The 19,018-nt window shown below is 41.3% G+C and overlaps 1 protein-coding gene across 1 annotated transcript; it reads left to right on the top strand.

Moving 5' to 3' along the window:
• Positions 1 to 925: 925 nt before the first annotated feature.
• Positions 926 to 18,255, top strand: EPHX4 (epoxide hydrolase 4). The gene is made up of 7 exons (XM_068199853.1): positions 926 to 1,308; positions 4,692 to 4,777; positions 8,188 to 8,345; positions 10,399 to 10,527; positions 12,609 to 12,712; positions 13,645 to 13,793; positions 17,334 to 18,255. Exons 1-7 carry the CDS (start codon positions 1,066 to 1,068, stop codon positions 17,566 to 17,568), a joined length of 1,104 nt encoding a protein of 367 aa, XP_068055954.1. The 5' UTR covers positions 926 to 1,065; the 3' UTR covers positions 17,569 to 18,255.
• The last annotated feature ends 763 nt before the right edge of the window (positions 18,256 to 19,018 follow it).

Genomic DNA, 19,018 nt, shown 5'->3' with positions numbered 1-19,018 from the left:
CAGGATTTGACATGCAAGCTCATTTATACTTTTCTGGTAGTCGGCAAATACCATGTCCACATTTTGTTGTCTTCTAGAGCTAATAAACGGTAATTTCTTATAATGCACTTTTAAAACCTGTAAAATCAATTGCTTCATATAGTTACACTTGTACTTACAGTTTTGGATTACGTGAGCCATTCTAGTTTTAAATTACCTTTTACCCTGCATATGAGTAGGTTAGTAGGAGACAGACTGGAGACTTTCTTCTTACCCTGGAATCTGTGGCCTTGTATGAGACAGTGACTCCTTGGTGTATGCTTGTAGTGATGTACTAATGGGCAGGCAGGGACTGTTCAGCCTCTATCAGCCCTCCAGAGCTGAGATAGTGATACAGACTTAAGTCAACTTTAGGTGATTTATCTTTTTAAGAAACATTCACTAGTATTAGCATATAATAACAAAAATTGTAAATATGCTTACAAAATCACCTTTAAATGGGTAATAGTGAAGCGGCAGTGAAAGAATGCAGTCTTGAAAAACACTATGGTGCGAGCACACAGCCCCATGTCTGTAGTTATCCACCCCTGGCACGGCAATAAGGTAAGGGCGCTCAAGGGCGCGCTCGGAGTATGCAGCGCGATCGCTGCCGGGGCCTGGGGCAGACACGGCGGCGGGGACGGCCCGCCGGCCGCCGCCGCTGCTCCCAATGACATTCCCAGCGCGTTCCGATGTGTCTGGCGGTTCTGCCGAAGCGCGCAGGTGACACAGCCGCGCCCCGCCGCCCCAGGGACGGCTTCCCCCTCTTCCACCGCCAAATATCTGGGGAGCAGAGCCCTCCCTGGCCAAGCCCTGCGCGGGCAGGCGCGACCCTGGCCGCAGCGCCGCCGCCCCCGAGGCACCGCCCGGGGCCCGGCGAGCCCCGGGACGTGCGGGCGGCCGGCGCTGTGCCCGGCGGCGCAGAGCGAGGGCCGCGGGGCGGGCGCGCCGCCGCCGCCGCTCCCGGTGCCTCCACTCGGGCGGCTCCTGGCGGCGGCGGCGCTCCGAGCCCCTCCCGGCCGGCGGGGACGGCGGCGGCGGGGCCCGATGGCGAGACCCGGCGCTGCGTGCCCTCCGCCCGCCCGCCGGGTGATGGTGGCCGCACGGGCGCTGCTCTTCTGGGCGTTGGTTTACAGCTACTGCGGGGTGTGCGCCTGCATCGCCGGGCTGCGGCTGCTCTGGAGCATCGGCCGGCGGCCGGGCGAGACCTTCCGCTGGGTGGTGCGGGAGAACCCCCCCGCCTGCCTCAACGACCCCTCCCTGGGCACCCACTGCTACGTCCGTATCAAGGTGAGGGCGCGGGCGTGGGAGTGGGCCCGCTGGGAGCGCAGGCAGGCACCCACCCCCGCGCTGTGCACGGCGCCCCTGCCTGCCCTGCCGTGCGGGATGCGCTGTGCACGGCGCCCCTGCCTGCCCTGCCGTGCGGGATGCGCTGTGCACGGCGCCCCTGCCTGCCCTGCCGTGCGGGATGCGCTGTGCACGGCGCCCCTGCCTGCCCTGCCGTGCGGGATGCGCTGTGCACGGCGCCCCTGCCTGCCCGGCCGTGCGGGATGCGCTGTGCACGGCGCCTGCCCCTGCCTGCCCTGCTGTGCGGGATGCGCTGTGCACGGCGCCTGCCCCTGCCTGCCCGGCCGTGCGGGATGCGCTGTGCACGGCGCCTGCCCCTGCCTGCCCTGCTGTGCGGGATGCGCTGTGCACGGCGCCTGCCCCTGCCTGCCCGGCTGTGCGGGATGCGCTGTGCACGGCGCCCCTGCCTGCCCGGCCGTGCGGGATGCGCTGTGCACGGCGCCTGCCCCTGCCTGCCCTGCTGTGCGGGATGCGCTGTGCACGGCGCCCCTGCCTGCCCGGCCGTGCGGGATGCGCTGTGCACGGCGCCTGCCCCTGCCTGCCCGGCCGTGCGGGATGCGCTGTGCACGGCGCCCCTGCCTGCCCGGCCGTGCGGGATGCGCTGTGCACGGCGCCTGCCCCTGCCTGCCCGGCCGTGCGGGATGCGCTGTGCACGGCGCCCCTGCCTGCCCGGCCGTGCGGGATGCGCTGTGCACGGCGCCCCTGCCTGCCCTGCCGTGCGGGATGCGCTGTGCACGGCGCCTGCCCTGCCGTGCGGGATGCGCTGTGCACGGCGCCTGCCCTGCCGTGCGTGCTCGCACAGCTGCGGGCATCCAGCGCCTGACTGCACTGCCCCGGCGAGCGGTGCCCGTGCCCGGCTCGGCTGCGGGGCCTCAAGCCGGGAGGACGCGGTTCCCGGCCAGCCCGGGTGCGGAGCCCTGGGTGGGCGGTGAGGGGTTCCTTGGCCCCGGGTATCCCGCAGCCCACCGCTCCCTGCACTGCCTCTGCTCTCTCTGCTATTTACGGTTTGCCCAGTTGCACCGGGGAGCTCGTTTGTGCATCACTGTTACAGGGAAACCTAAGAGCAAGAAGCTAATTGCTGTCCCTCAGGTTGTACAGTTTAAGCCACTAGTCAATTTTTATTCTTGTCTCAGGGCTTTGTGATTTACTTCTTTACTGAATGCCCTAAATTAACTTTTATTAGCTAGGTTTCTTTTGCAGCTATAGGTGAGCAGAGAATGCATAGCAAGTTTTGTTAAGTGCTATTTTTCATAAAATAAGCATAAAGATCTCTGTTCCCAGGGTTCTGTGCAGATGGTTTTGTGCCAGGCAGTACTAATATAAATTAGTGAGCCTCAGTTTGTCATGATTTGCTTGTTTTCTTTTGCTAACATCATTAGGAGGCATGTGTGGGCTTTTTACTCATATGACATGTTCTTTTTTCCCTGTACCACAATGCAGTAAATGAACAGGCTGCTGGGGAAGTGAGAGGGGTATGACAGTGACAGAAGAGCATTTGGGGTCAAATCGTATTGCTGTCAATATGACAGATGATCACTCATTACAGGAAATAAGAAACTCTTGCTCTTGGATAACAGCAGGCTAATGGATTACTTTCCAAACACATGTATCCTACAAATCTATTCAGATTTCAATAAAACAGCCAGTGTTGGAAAAGGTGGCAACATCCTATGGCTATTCTGGGGGTTGGAAAAAATGGGACAGCAGCAACTCAAAAAGTCAATGGGCTTAGTTTGGGCCATATGATATCTAAGCTGCTGTTGTACAAGTGGAGATAGAATGTTCAGGAGTAAAGGGAGTTCCTTTAAGCAACAAATATATTAGAATAAAATCATGGATGGTAAATCCCAAGAGAATGCGACTGAAAGAAGCAGCATGGAGGAGGGCTTACCCATTACTCACTAAATGAGAAACTGTGGAAGAAGACTGAGAAACTTCTACTTTTTAAATATAAAAGGATTAAAGGCAGAGTGATCTGGAGAATGATATGGATGATGTAATGGCCCCAAAATTTACTAGGAATTTATTTTTACCTCTAAGGACTTCAAGTTCATTGGCATTCCAGAGGTGAAATATCCGTGTAATTAGGGGCAAAACTGAGAAAAAGTCCCTATTATATCTAGAGCAAATATAAAAAATCCAAATAGTTCCCTCTTCAGAACCCTTTCAAGAATGTGAATATAAGTTAATGGTTTTGCAGCTCATTAGTTACTTATGAATGTAAAGATATCTCAGAGCATTTGAAGCATCTTTGGCAAGAAAACCTTTTTTCATGCATTTGTGATCTTTGTCCTGATATTAGCTCTTGATGTGTAGCAAAGGCATGGGGTTTTTCTTTCTTTTTTGAAATAGCAGAGATAGTGCAGGCTTTGACATTTGTTCAGGAGCTGTACAACCCTTCTTCCTGCAGTTTCTTTCACATGACTTCTAAACAGTATTTTGTGAGCTAAATCCCAACTTCTATATCTACTTCTGTGTCAGAATTCAGTAAAACCTCTAGGTCATAATCACAGTTTATTTAAATTCTACTGGATTTGACCTTCAGTCAGTGTAAGCTTGTGTACATCCATTCATTTCAATAGTATTTCAGTGTTCAGCTTCTATAATAAATAAGTTACCTGCTTGTAATTCTCATAAGACCCAATTCCTTAAAAGATGCATCAGAAACTGACTATTGACAAGGCAGAAAGGAGATTGTAACATTAAAACTTAATTTTCTGAAGTGAGTCTGAAACCTATAATGATAAAAACTAGCAAATATGTCTTGCTTTCTGGTTACTTAATTTTGATTGCTTTTGGTTGTTAAGAATTCATGTGGTCCTTTATCATGCCAGAATGCAATGTGATGGTTTTAAATAGTTGCATAATCTTACCAGCTAACTGAAAGACTGGAAGTGCATTTAAAGTATTCTGCATTTAAAGTCTTTCTATAAAGCACATGACTGGTGTCTGTGTGGAAGCAATGTGCTTGTTGTGACAATAACCTGCATTTCCCAGTGGCTGTGCCAGGCAGTGCTCTGTCAGAAGTGTTCATGTGCTCAGGGCTGGGCTGGCACACAGGCACAGCCTGGCAGGTATTGGGGATGGTCCTTCCTGGAAGAAGCTGTAGTGGGTGTGCAGTGTGTGGGATACTCAGCATTGCCAGGGTGTAGCAGATACCTGATCTCAGAAGTAAAGAAGGTTTCAGCTTCAAAACTGATAATTTGATATTTTTTTAGAGGCAATATATTGTTTCTTAGAATATGGTCTGAAACCATCGTCATTTTCAAATCCCAAAGTAGCAGTTCTATGCAGCAATAAACACATTTCTTTTTCTCTTATTTTAGGATTCAGGGTTACGATTCCACTATGTGGCTGCTGGAGAAAGGGGCAAACCACTCATGTTGCTGCTTCATGGCTTTCCAGAATTCTGGTAAAACACCCTTCACCATTTTCTATTGTAAAAGAGGCTGCATAAGATATGCAGGGTGAACAAGGTTGAACACCTCTGCTTAAATATCCCCAGTGTGATCCCTTATATGTATTTATGAATACTAATGGCATGAAGTTTCAGTAGACAATGAACCATTGAAACATTTTTTTAACTGCTGCATCCACAAAAAAATTCCAGACTAACACAAACCAGCCATCTTTTTTGTACTGTCAATCCATTTTTCCTCAGCTATGTACCCTTTCCTGCAAACTTTGTGAAGGAACTGCTACTTTTAAACAAATTTCCTGTTTGGATAGTACTTGTACTATACGGCTAAACTTATGAATTATAGCAGAGGGAGTTAAAATAAGGATCCATTATATTTTAAGTGCAATCAGGATTGCACTCCATTTATTAAAAATACTACACATTAATTTTTAACTGGGGGAGGGGAAGAACTATGAGTTCTATAGGCTATTGTGCAGCCTAATTTCAGAATCTACTCAGGGAAAAAGGTTCTATTATTAGTTCATCACAAGATGAATGATGAATCAAACCCAATCCTAAATGTTTGTTTATAAAAATGAAAAGCAGTCATGTGTCCAATGATTTAACCAAATTGCTCAGGCTGTCATTGTCAGGTTTAACTAGTGAAGCATGGCTTACAGAACTTGCACAGAAAAAACAGTAAGGGAATAAGGGCAGTACAAATGCCAAAAATACAGCAAGGTAAATGATCCTTTTCCTTACCAAACTCAGCTGTGGGGCTAGAGGCCACTGCTGGAGCTGTGATCTTCCAATCTGTACTCAGGTCATACCATGCTAAACTGACCCAAGTAGACAAGCGCTCAGTTCTCTTCCCTCAGGTACTAATGCCCTTCAGGGTGATGGGACAGAGTCACATTTCTGTTAAGTTAAATTTTCAAAGAAGGGCATTATTCTAGTAATAAATTGCTATCTAAAATTATTAAAGCTGTAAACTTTGATTGAAAGGACAGTTAGATGGGCCAGTGCATATTCTATTCAGACATTATGCATATCTTGCATAAAGCATATCCTAAGACAGGCAATGAGACTACAGCTGATTTCCCCTATGGGGGAATAGTAATGGAGAAATTAGCATTTTATGTACATATTCTACTGAGATTAGGTATATTATTTTTAAAAAGCAGAAAGTAATTCTTACAGTTTAGAATAGTGAGTCATGCTATAAGTGGCAGCTGCTAGATTTTATTGTCTGACTATTCAAAAGGGATGAATAAAAAACCTGTTATGTAGGTCACTGGGACCACCAAGACATTCTATCACTGTTTTTAAAAGAACACTACATGCCAGTAGTACAAACCAGTCATATTATCAATATTTGTGTTAGGTTGTTCATTCAGTCAGTGAATACTTTTTCATTCAGGAATAGTGATTGTTCTGAGAGCACAAAATAAAATAACCACAGTTTAAGAGAGATGTAAAGCAGCATCAAATATGTATTGTTTGTCTAGAAAAACAAAAAGGATATTATCCACAATTACAATTCTTAATTTTAATAAATCCTCTGCCTTCAAATGTCTCAAGGTTATAAATAGGACAAATATAACCAGGCAATACTGACCACTAAGAGTGATAGAGAATGTCTGAAGGTGACAGATCACTAAAGAATGCAACGCACCAGAGCCAAGGAGTGTTTTAGAGGCATAAGAACTTGAAAATCAATACATTGTGGAAGGTCAATAGTAAAATATTTGAAACTGGACATAATGTGTTGAGGCAGCTGAGTATTTAAAAGTTGTGTGTGAGCTACTACATTTTATACTACTTGCCCTTTAGAAAAAATGTGATCAGAAAGTCTCAAAATAGATTGAACCTTATGAATGTGGAGGCATTCACAGCTTTTCCAAATTCTGCTTGCAAAACAGTTGTCCAATAGTTATATATCATATGGAATAAAAGGGTTTATTTGAATATAAAACCTACCCATTTGATAGGTCAGACATTTAGAGACTGATGGACTGTTGTGAAAGCAGAGGATGAGAATAGCTTGTAGACATTTTCTGAAAACAAAAATAGTTGATTTATTTATTTATGGGCCTGGTTCTTTCTTCTTACTGAAGTATATAGAATAGCTGCAACAGTTACCATGGCAAATTCAGCTTCCAAGTCATTATATAACACCTTTAAAAAATTCATTCCTGGGGATCTCAGCTAAACCTTGTCTTCACATTATATAGCACTGAAATGAAAATGTTCTGACTGTTTTGTTTATATGAATACAGATTCGTATCCCTGAGTGTTCCTGTAACCTTATTTAAGTTCAAAGTCCCTGATAGGCTGGAGGCAAAGGTAAAGTGGAAGAGCCCATGGTCTGATACAGATGCTGTTTGGATTAAGGTAGAATTCTGTGCATCACACTTACAACCACCGCTGATCCAAATGTTATATATCCTTTCTCTGAAACTGTTGAAACATGCAGAAGTAAAAGCTAGATCCTAGCACAGAGGGATGCAGTCACTGTTATATATGTCCAAAAGGATCATGTTTTTCATACATCTTTCTAGTACAGTAAGATAAGACCATGTCTGTCTTGGTACTGGCTATTCTAAAATTTATTTGGTTTCAATAACAGATGAAGGACAGGTAGTTCTTGCATGTTAAGACCCACCATTTTCTTTTTATTTTTGCTTTCTAACACACATCCAGCCACTACATACAGTTACCGAGTGAGGAATAGCCCAGGCCTTTGCCTAAGTTCTTGCCTTTGTATGCCCTTTGATGTATGTGATGCTATCACTCTTTTCCATAGAAACACAAGGATGAAATACTTTGATTAGTACCAACACATTGAGAGAGTTTGTTCTGCAACAGTTCTGGTACAGAGACACAGATGAAACTGTACACAGGATAAATCCTGTAAACTTCACCAAGATAATTAACTGGATTTCTTTCTTTGGTTTATTTAGTGTATGAATTATCTGATGTTATTTTTCTGAATAGAAAAAAAAATCCAAAACATGCCTGTGAGTAAGCCAGGGAGAAGAGAAAGCTTTTCAGATCTTACTTTTTTGATGCTACTACAGCTCCAAGGATAAAACAGAGTAGTCCTCCCTGTGCTCTGGTTTAGGCCTGCTTCCTTTGCAGCAAAGGGACTGTGCCAGACCCAGGAATTGTTGAAAAACCCTGGCTCTGGCCATGCCCCTATTCTGGCAGCCGCACTTTGTTATTGGGGAATTCAAGACGGGAGCACAAAACTATTGCAGCCATAAAAGGACCATCAGCACAGCACAGAAAGGAAAAAGAATCTCATAGCAAACAAAGCCATGCTGGTTTACCCTCAAATATTTGGGTGCAAAAGCATTGACTGCATTTTTGGTATCATAATGCTTGACCTTATAACTCCAATTTTTTTTCCCCTTTGTTAGGTATTCTTGGCGCCATCAATTGCGGGAATTTAAAAGTGAATATCGAGTGGTGGCCCTGGATTTGAGAGGTTATGGAGAAACAGATGCTCCTCCTCACAAAGAAAATTACAAGTTAGATTGCCTGATAGCAGACATAAAGGATATTTTGGAATCTCTAGGTGCGTTAGTAGAAGAAGAATCTACTTGACTCAAAAATGACTTTATTTTCTAGGAAAAGGAAACATAAATATCTAGCACTGTTGTGGTTTGTTGGGTTTTTTTAATATATGCATTACAGAGGTGTATAGATATAAATCTAAGGATACTAATATTTTTTGGACAATTATAAATGAAAAAGTGTTGTTTTCTAATTACAATGTGTAGGTCAGTATAAGCAATATGTAAAGATGATTTTTTCATCAGGAATTTTGAAAAGAAAATTCCTATGTGCTGTAATATCCAGCAGTACAAACCTGTGGTCTTTTTCCCTAAGAAGTCTTTCTTCCTAACCACTTGCACTTAGTGGATAATATTCTAAGAGTCTTAAAGCACTTGCAGACCAAGGAATTTATATCAGATGACATCCTTCTTGCACAAACAAGACATAATTAATATTGTGGGCTTTACAGAGTTGGTGACAGTACATCTGCTGTATTTGAAAAAAAAACCCGCTGAAAATACTACCCTCTGCACAATGCTACTCCTGCTACTCCTGTCAGTTCTCAAGAGCTGAATCACTTTGTCTTACACAACAGTGAGAGCAGAAGGGAAAACGGGGGGCACACTGCTCTCTGTGGCAAATACACAGGGTAAAGGACTAGAGCTGAAGTGCAAAATTTGCCCCTCCAGTTCAGTTTGAAGTGTCCCTGTTTGGGTGGTAAATTGTAACCCTGGTGAAGGAGATTTCCCTTCCCTACCAAGATCAACGCAAGGTATTAGATTGTCATTCTCTGAAGAATTTTAATTCCCTGGATACTCTAGTCATAGTAAAACAATTACTGCATTTCATATGAAGAAATAATAAAGCAGTGATTCAAGTTCTGAGATTTGAATTCAGGATTTGCTTTACTTGTGATGTTTGAGTATTGGCAAAAGATTGGGCAGGCAGTCCTCACACAGTGTTGACATTTTCCAGCCTTTCCTGGTTGTGTTAATCTCCATGGTAATGCCATGGTTATGCTTGAGAAGTGCTCTCAGCATAATTCAATTTCAGAGGGATTTAAATTTTTGAGGGAAAATCACTTCAGAGCCTTGTTATCTTTGTTTGTCCTAATCCCAGGTTAAATTCTTTTGGAGGACTTGATTATATCAAAAGTGCTCCAAAAGATTTCTATCCAAAAGAGTTTATAAGGTTCTTTGACAACTGTGTCCAAATTTATGTCAGAATTCTAAACATCTTGGCTTTTATATGTTTCATTTGTAGTCTGTGTACTCAACATTCCAGTCCTCAATGAGGAGGGTGATGGTATCTGACAGTAGAGTATGTTGTTTTCCATCAGTAGTTAAAGAAAGAGTGGTTAAGCTTTCAAAACACTTGGTCACTATCCTGCCCATGCCCCTTCTATTGCTGCTAAAATACAAATTTTATTGATGAAAGAATTAAGTATGTGAATATCCAAAACGTATAAAATTGCCAGCAGAACAGCTTACAGAGAAAAGCTACAGGCCTCCTAAGTATATAAATGGGAGTGTTTACACATGCTATATATATGGCTATTAAGGATAATGCCCACTTGTTGCATAATGATGCCACTGAGTGCTTAGATAACCTCTCATATTCAGAGAAATACATTAGGATTAATTTTGTTCTGGAGGTGCTCAGGAGATTGCTCAGTCTTCTTGTCTGCAGTTTCAAATTCTAAACTCCCTAAACACAGCAAATGTACGTGTGTTATAATGACTGCAGAGTGAACTGGCTATCTGACCCTGCACTGGCCAAGATGTGAACAGGGTGGCCATCTGCATACTGAGTAACTTTAGGGTGACATGGAGGTAGTAGAGTTAAAGTTAATGAAGTCCAATTAAATACCTTGACATATTTTAAAATTTTTAAACTATAACAGTGCCCTATTTTTTCTGACCATTAGTAATGGAAGTGGTGCAGTACTGAAGCTACATTAATAAATGTGCTGAACCACCTATTTAGCCCAATAATGGTTTTATTGTATGAGCTCATTTCTGGGGATACTAATTCCTTTGAAACAAAAACATGTATCTGTGTTTATGTGGTAGGATACAACAAGTGTGTGTTGATTGGCCATGACTGGGGAGGAATGATCGCTTGGTTAGTGGCCATATGTTACCCTGAAATGGTGACTAAGCTGATTGTGGTTAATTTCCCTCATCCTTCTGTATTTACAGGTAAGTTTTACAGTAGTCTTTGTTAATCCAAAGTATCTGCATTTTGGTCATGATTGTGCTTGCTTTGAGAACCAGCAGCCTGCCTCAGTAGATGAGCTGCAAGTACGCTATGGCTCTCACAGTCTGGACTGTATTTTATGAAGCAGTAAGATATCAAGTATTTATTTGACTTCTGAAAATAAATTTATTGTAGGAAATGGGAATGCTTGCAACAAAAGTTACAGATTTTTTTTTAATCCTTGCGGGTCCACAAACATAATTTTCAAACACACAAATCCATTTTGTTGCACTTTATCACTGTTTATCACTGTTATATATATATCAGGAAAAAATTCCCAAAGAAGGATGTATATTGTATTACACTTTGGTAAAGGCCACACTGCATTATTAAATCTGCATAAGCCTGTCTTTGTATGAATGTGAAACAGAGATTAGAATTACATCCTGATTTAGGTGACAAGTGACAATTTATGATCTGGTACAATATTCATTGGAAGAAGTCTTTCCAGGCTACTTAATAGATGCTCAGGAATATACCAGTACTTTGCAGAAACAGGACTTGTTTCACTATTTGTTGTGTGATAGAGTTGAGTTTGTCTACTACCAAGAATTACAAAACATTTCACAGGAATTATATAAACACTCAGTAATGAAAAGGAAAGTACTATCTCACTAATTTGAATTTTTTCAGTTGCTGGCCTTACTCTATCTCCATTTAAAAATTCACCCCATTTCCCCCTAAATAGCTAAGAATATTCAGCAGAGCTTTAATATTCATTTCAATTGAATGTAAATCTGACCTTACACTGTAGGATCAGCCACATCACCCATATTTGTTGTTCTCACAATGTTCTTGGGTACCTTTCTAAGATGCTAAAGAACATTTTGCCAGGTGTTTAATCCACACTTACCCATGGAAAGGTCTGTTTAGCACGTGAGCAAGCAGGAGATTTTTGCAGTGTTTTCAATGAGAGCAGGAGCGAGGCTGTAGAGAAGATAATTGCATTTTATTACAGTATTTGTTTGCATATTTGTTGAACTACAAAATCTGTTCTGTAGCTTAATGAATTCTCCCTACATCAAATTTATTCTACTGTGGATTAAAAGAAAATACGCAGTTATAAATAGTACAGAAAAGTAAAGTGATCAGTGCTGACAATGGTCCTTCAGGAAAAAATATAATGGATAATGCAATTTAAGCATGTATAAGATATGAAACCTTAGAAGATACCTAACACTTCAATTTCTGTTGGCTTAAAACCCATTTTTATTCACTCTCAGAATTACTATTCCAGACATATGTCCTGTGTTGGAAATGTGGTTTTTACATTCCTAAATTTGCACCTGTAAAGGAAAAGTTCTAGACTTCCTAGTACCTGCACACATTGTGTGCTTGCTTTGAGGAAGTTAGATATTTGAGTGTCAGTGTTGGCTCTTGAAACTCACTGGAGACACAGATTTAAATTAAAAAAAAAAAAACAAACAGTCAATGCAAGTTTGTGATAGATAGATTATAATTTTCTTTTGCTGTATATGCTCCTATGTCTTTAAAAATGACCATAAAAATCTTTGACTCAATGTAACCTTGATTATAGTTCTTAAAATTGCCAAGAAGACACTGTTAGAAAAATTCTATACTTCAATGAACAGTAGTGGTGCAGTCTTTAGAATGTCAGTGGATCATCATCTACAGATTTCTGTGCATCACATCATTGATGAGAAAAATACCTATTTATGCCTTTTATTCCGTATCTGGGAAAAAATGCTTTGGACTAGCTACATAAATAGATCTCTAAGTGAAAAACTACCATGCAATTAAATTCTCCAGTGCTGCTGTCCTCACCTAATCTTTAGCAAACTTTTCTTTTGCTGGCTGTTTCTACTAACATTTATAGAAGAGGTATCTTTTAATGGCTACATCATATATTTACTCCTGAAATAATAATCATCTTTTGTCACACAGCATGCTTTAATGTAATATTTTTAAAACATTCCTTTACATTTAAAAAATTGTAATATTACTAGTAATTTCGTTTGAGCCATCAGTTTTCATTTTTAATTCATGGACATTTTTGTTTCAGAATACATTCTACGACATCCATCACAATTGATTAAATCTGGTTACTACTTCTTTTTCCAAATGCCATGGTTTCCTGAATTCATGTTTACACTAAATGATTTCAAGGTGAGCAAAATGAATGCTCTTGTTTATATATGTAACTGTGAGTAATGGAATAATTGCCACCTACATTGATCCCTTCTGATGTAGTTGTAATTACTGGAAAAAATATGGAGCCTTCTGATTTTTCTTCTTAAACTTTATATAAAGTAGCACACCAGTACATAGAGTCTCTGAGATTAACTCTTACTTCTGCATTTCTGGGAGATGCTGAGGGAGGTACTTTTAACCTCAGCACTGCAGTGCGTTACTCCACCTAGAGAGTCAGCTGGTTTTACTTGTGCCCATACCAGTGGGACACAGTTGGTGCCTGGAGACTTCCTGCTGACTTAGCTGAAGTTCCTGTGTGCAGTGGGACACCCTCTTGTCTCTCAGAGCCTGCTACACGGCAAGGCAGTGTGGGAGGCTGGGCACTGCATTCAGCCAGATGCTGAATTGTGCCTGAGGAGCCAAGGCCAACACTTCGTATAACTTTGAATGTGAGTAGGAGCTGATAGAAAAGGACAAGGGTGCAGGATACACCCTCCTACACACCAACAGCCCCAAGCACAGCTCCCAGTGCTGCACACACAGGGCACAGCCAGCTGGGAGGTCATGAATCATCCTCCCTCCTGCCCTGTCACCTGCTGGGGTCCATCCCAAAAAAAACTAGGTGCCTGCACTTGCCTGTCACAGGCAGCAGGTCAGGATGCAGTAACTTGGTAATACTGGTAATTCTCTGGACTTGATTATTCTGGAATAAGTTATACTAGAGATGTTTACCTTGTGTTTTACACATAGCTCTCTAAATACTCATTGGAACCATTCATTGTACTTAGAACATAAACAGATTTTATAAATATGCATAAACAGATTTTAGAAAGATGTGTCCTGTTGAAGGAGTGAAATTGCACTTTCTAGCGATCTTACATAATAGCTTTTTCTTCTTGCTTTTGTAGGTTCTGAAAAGTTTATTTACCAGCCAGGCCACTGGAATTGGAAGGAAAGGCTGCAGATTAACTGCAGAGGATATTGAAGCTTATCTCTATGTCTTTTCACAACCCGGAGCATTAACAGGACCCATTAACCATTACAGAAGTCTTTTCAGGTCAGTATAATATTCCCAAGCAAAGGAAAATATTCTAGAGAGTCTCCTGGAGCCCGGAAGTGTTACTGTGGCTCCTCTCCTGCTGCTGAACCCGGGGAAAACCCCAGGTGTGTTCCTGAAGCCTCACCAGGTGGGCACAGGCCCAGTCAAGCAGTGAGAGGCCAGGTGTGTTCTGAGAGGTGTCCACACAAAACAGCAAAACAAGCAGAGAATCTTTGTTTCAAAATCTAATAAAGCAAAGACTCTTCTTCATTCACAGCCCCAATGGCAATCCCAAAAATCCACCTCTAAGTAATACTTTTCAAATTAGCATCAATTAATTCTTTGCATTTACAATTCATATTATTTTAATATCTATCAAGAGCTTATTATTATATACTACTACTAGATGATATGGCATCCAAGTGTGTGTATGTGTGTGTGTATATATATATATATATATGGCATCCAGATGTGTGTGTATATATATATATATATATATATATATATATATATATATATATATATATATGGCATCCTTACTTGTAAGTGTACAAAACCCTATCTGGCACAATTTTATTGTGTACAGGCTATTTCTGTTTTTCAGAAAGGTGGGAGAGGTTTTTTACAACTAAGCCTAAAACTAACCTAACTTGGTTTGGGTTTGAGGTTTTTGGGGTTTTTTTGTTCCTTTATTGGTCTTAGCAGACTCATTTCACAGAGTAAAACAGAGATAGCATCATAATAGGAAATATTTTTGCAAGATCAATATTTATTTTCTCAAACAGCTTTCTGATAGTTTTAACTTTCCTGAAAAGAGTTGGCTTGGCCTTAGAGATGGACATCCCCTTTTTTGTCTATCAAAAACAGGGCCAGAAGGTCTTAACTCTGCATATATTCTACTTATAGCACTAACTTGGACTATATCAAGAAGAGTGGCATTGAATTTGTTTTTCCTTTACTGTCTCCAGTCTTCAGCAGGGATAAATGTCCTGCATGCTTCTCTAACAAAAGACCAACTTCCCAATATCTTTTAAAACAACAATTCCCTTCTTTCCCTAAACTCAAGCAGTAGATGTTTGAAGGAGAATAACTTTTCATTTTCCATAGTCCAAATTTACTGCCACATTTATTGCTCTTTCTGTGTCATCTATGCTGTAACTGTCAGGAGAGGAATCAACAGGGAAAATACAGTGAGGAGAACAGGGACCTGAGCTAGGTGCTGCCTTGTACAGGCTGAGACAGAACTGGAACGAGAAAGCAGAAGGCTAACCCCAAACATGGCTGAAATGGGGAATAAATGAGACAGCTGTGCTGGTAACAGTGCACTTATTTAAAGCTGTGCAGAGAGCAGCCGATGACATCAGCCGGCATGTCCAAGGGCCCCGGGGCTGCCTGGCTGCCCAGGGCTCCCCAGCCCTGCAGAAGCCCTGGGCAGGGCTGATGAGGAGCTCAGAGGCGTCATCGCCCCGAGCCCTGCTCGTTCCATCGGCCACAGCACCTCGCTCCACTGCGTGTGCACATTAACCAGATGCTCCTCTGACAGCAGCAGTGACGTGCCTGTGATAGCTGAATTGCTCTGGAAGTCACAGACAAATGGAAGAGTTGTGAATGTTTAAATTATTGTTTCAGGCCTTTTCAGAATCAAAAAGGAAGTGTAGTATCAGTTATAAGTCAGAAATTATCTTCGCAGCTATGAATTCCTCTGTGTGTTTTGTGTGTATGTTTGTGCATTGTTTGCTTTATTCTTCTGAATTCAGAGAATCTTATTGAGTTGCTATCAGCCACAATGCAGCAGGCTTTGGACTCAACAAAAAGATCAGTCACTCAGCTCTTGCCACCAGTTCTGATGGTCACGCCTTATGGGATGGGAATTGTTAAATATGAAAACTGAATTGGAATTTTCCTTTTCTCTCATCTAAGTCATTATCACTTGGATGCTAATGAGTTGTATTCACCATAACTCCCTGGGCTGATGCTGGTGACCTATGTGTTAAAGGGTTCCCACTCATTGCTATCCACTTGGAGGTTCATTCTTCAGAGCCTAATTTTTCTGGAATGTTATTTCCAAAGAGGTGATGAAAATAACCTACTTCCATCCATCACCAGCACATCTTTTTATAAATAGCACTGTGGTCGTTCCTTTCACTATACATTAAATACAAACACTTTGAGAATAAATCCATAAAGTTTTTATATCATGCTTGGTTAAGACAGACAGGTAAGAAGCTGGAACATGAATTTCTTCTGATATGCCATTTGTTTAGAAAATAGCATTAGTTCTCTTGTAACAGTTACGAAGTACTTCACTGTTTACAGAGAAACTGTATAACAATGCTGTATAAAGGTCTGAGCCTGATTTTCAAAGACTTTAATATTTTATGAATGGAACTTCCCTTTCTCAATGAGAAATCTATGCAGTAATTGTTATTAAAGGCGATTTCTGGAAACTTCAGGAATTATATAATTTCCCATATTCCAGACTGAACAGAAATATAGTGTAGTTCATAGGCAATGAAAAGTGACGAAAAAGCCTGTGAAAAAAAAGCCTGTAAAAAGCCTGATAGAGTTTACCTAAGTGAGGCTGCAAACCTTGCAAGGCACAAAACAGCAAACTGTACAGCAGTGTAAAAACGCACATGTTAATAGTGAAGAGATCCAGGATACTAGATTAAAAGGTCGAGAGATTAGTCTCAATGCACGGAATCAGATGTCAGATTATCAGTTTTTAAAATTGGTACTATGAATAAGGTGTGGGCCAGTGGGTGAGGTCAAGTTGTTTGCAAAATGAGATTTAAATCCACTGGTAAAAAAGGCCATTTTAAGAATTTTTGTAATCATCAATCAAAATAAAATTATTATCTAAAGTGATCTTTTTATTAACATTTCTTGACTTTGCATGTAAGTAGAGAGGAAGAATGTCTTCAAAGTTTTAATTTCTTTGTCTTATTTTAAAATAAGACATCACCTTCTTTGTCTTGCTCTTTTTACAGAGCATAGTCTCTTAATTAACTCCTAAGTTTAAAACTAGTAATTACATATGTCATAAAAGTTAATTCAGGAAATCTTTTTGTATACATTACTGGTTTAAAATAATCCTATTTTTGCCTTAATTCAATAAAAATTTTTATCTGATCAGATGGAATTTCTTTTGAATTGTCACAGCTCATCTGTCATCATATGTGGCTAAAATTAAGCAATTCAAGCTTAGATAAATTTTTTATCATCTTTGAAATGTGCTGGTCTAAATTCTGATAAGTTAATGCTGAAAAGACTTTCATACTAGCTACTTGCATCTTTCATGTCTATAATATGAGGAAATAATTGTTAAATTAACAATTTTAAATAACTGTATTAAGAAAAAAAAATTAAAGCTTAAGTAAGTAATTTTGATAGAACTTGGAGTCACAGTGGTTTTTTGATACTTTAGAAGATATTGTGGCACCTAGAAAGTTTACAATGAGATTCACTGCATTGATTTCAAAAGCTGTATTGAATGAAATATGTCTTGGTGTTTTTTTATTCAAATAAGACCTAACTAAGTGTGTTTTATTTTTAAAGCTGCCTACCTCTGCAGCATCATGAAGTAATCATGCCAACCCTGCTGTTATGGGGAGAAAGAGATGCATTTATGGAAGTTGAGATGGCAGAAATTACAAGGATTTATGTTAAAAATCATTTCAGATTAACTATTTTGTCAGAAGCCAGTCATTGGCTCCAGCAGGATCAACCTGACATAGTGAACAAGTTGATATGGACCTTTCTTAAGGAAGAGACAAAAAGAAAAAGAGAATGACTGTTTGTACATGTTTTAAGGGGTCTAAATAAAAGCTCTTCGGATTTAAAACCTAATTGTTTTCAGGGCCATATTTCCAGCCTGCCTTCTATTTTGAGCTCTGTTAGAGAAGTGTTTTCATTGTACTGTACCTTTGGACACTAATCGTACAGCTAAAAGAAGTGAGTATGAGAATATATGATACCAACATTGGTTTTACCTGTATTCTTGTATTTTGCACATAAAAACACCTGCCTTAAAATACATATGTATTTGTACAGAAAGAAAATCATGGAAAGTTGCTTGGTTTTGTTTTCTCCCTTGCTTTACAGTTGTAATGTGTGGTGCCTTTTACAAATTTATAATGAAACAATAGAGTGGTGCCATACTGAAGAAAGTCACAAGTTTTCATTCTAGATTTGCCTGAATTTTTTTAATGTATTTTACCATTAAACAGTAACTCTTTTTATCTATATTTTAGCATACTGAACGATTGAAAATTTTCTGGGTACGTTTCTAGTCTTCAAGTGAATAATGATCCGTATCTTGTTGTATTGTTGAATGCAGCTGCTTTGCGCAATGTGTTTTTCTTTCTTGACTAAAAAATGGGAAACCTGTACACTTCACATGTCTGAACAAGAACAATGGAAAATTAAGATATAACATGTATAAAATCCACCTCTGTCTAATAAAATGCAAGTTACAAGACTCCCTTTACTTTATCTGACTTCTTATGGAGAGATTTGCTGAAGCTAAGAACTGGGTTAGAGTAGGTGAAGTGTCTGGTCTGGTATGCAGCCTGGACACTCATGCTATTATTGTTGTCAATTCTTGAAAATAATGCCTTATTGTTGGCATTATCCTTCCTATGTCAGCAACTACAATTCTTGTCTCCAAGAACTGCTGCCAGGTTTCTGTGTTTATAGGAGGAAGAGCCACAGTGATTATGGACACAAAGGGTAGAATTAACTTGCGTGTGATGGCAGGGGAGAAGAAAACTGTATGCTAACTACAAAGGGAAAAGAAGCAAAAATACGAGACCACAGAGTAGGTGTCACCTGCCTATTAGGTTTCCAAAGCCTCCCTCTCCTCCTACAGGGCAAGCGCAGTGCCCTGGAATCAAAGGTGAACAAGAGCCCACTGAGGGAGGCATCAGGGCCGGTGAGCCGGAACCGACTGTCCCCGCCAGAGTAGGACAGAGCTGAGAGATGCTGCGGAGTCCCGACCCATCCGCACACTGCCAAGTGTGGCATCTCTTTCGAGCCCCTGTGTCCCAGTCGGTATGGGCGCGGTCCCCTCAGTGCAGCACCAAGCGGTGCTGCCTGCCCAGCGTTGGCCCATGGCTGGAGACCTGCTCTCGCCCCCTCCGCAACTCCCACAAGAGTCTCCTCAGGATCACGACAGTGGTGTTGAACTTGCTTCTTTCCATCCACCACTGGTACCTGCCTTCCAAGCATTTTTCCCTGAATGC

This window comes from Anomalospiza imberbis, chromosome 9 (genome assembly GCF_031753505.1).
Source record: "Anomalospiza imberbis isolate Cuckoo-Finch-1a 21T00152 chromosome 9, ASM3175350v1, whole genome shotgun sequence".
NCBI lineage: Eukaryota > Metazoa > Chordata > Aves > Passeriformes > Viduidae > Anomalospiza > Anomalospiza imberbis.
This window is presented reverse-complemented; position numbering and strand designations above follow the sequence as displayed.

Excerpts from the sequence above, each read along its gene's own strand:
- EPHX4 (XM_068199853.1), top strand. The coding sequence starts at position 1,066 with ATGGCGAGACCCGGCGCTGCGTGCCCTCCGCCCGCCCGCCGGGTGATG. Across the intron at positions 12,713-13,644 it reads TTACACTAAATGATTTCAAG|GTTCTGAAAAGTTTATTTAC; the intron begins GTGAGCAAAATG and ends TTGCTTTTGTAG. Across the intron at positions 13,794-17,333 it reads CATTACAGAAGTCTTTTCAG|CTGCCTACCTCTGCAGCATC; the intron begins GTCAGTATAATA and ends TTATTTTTAAAG.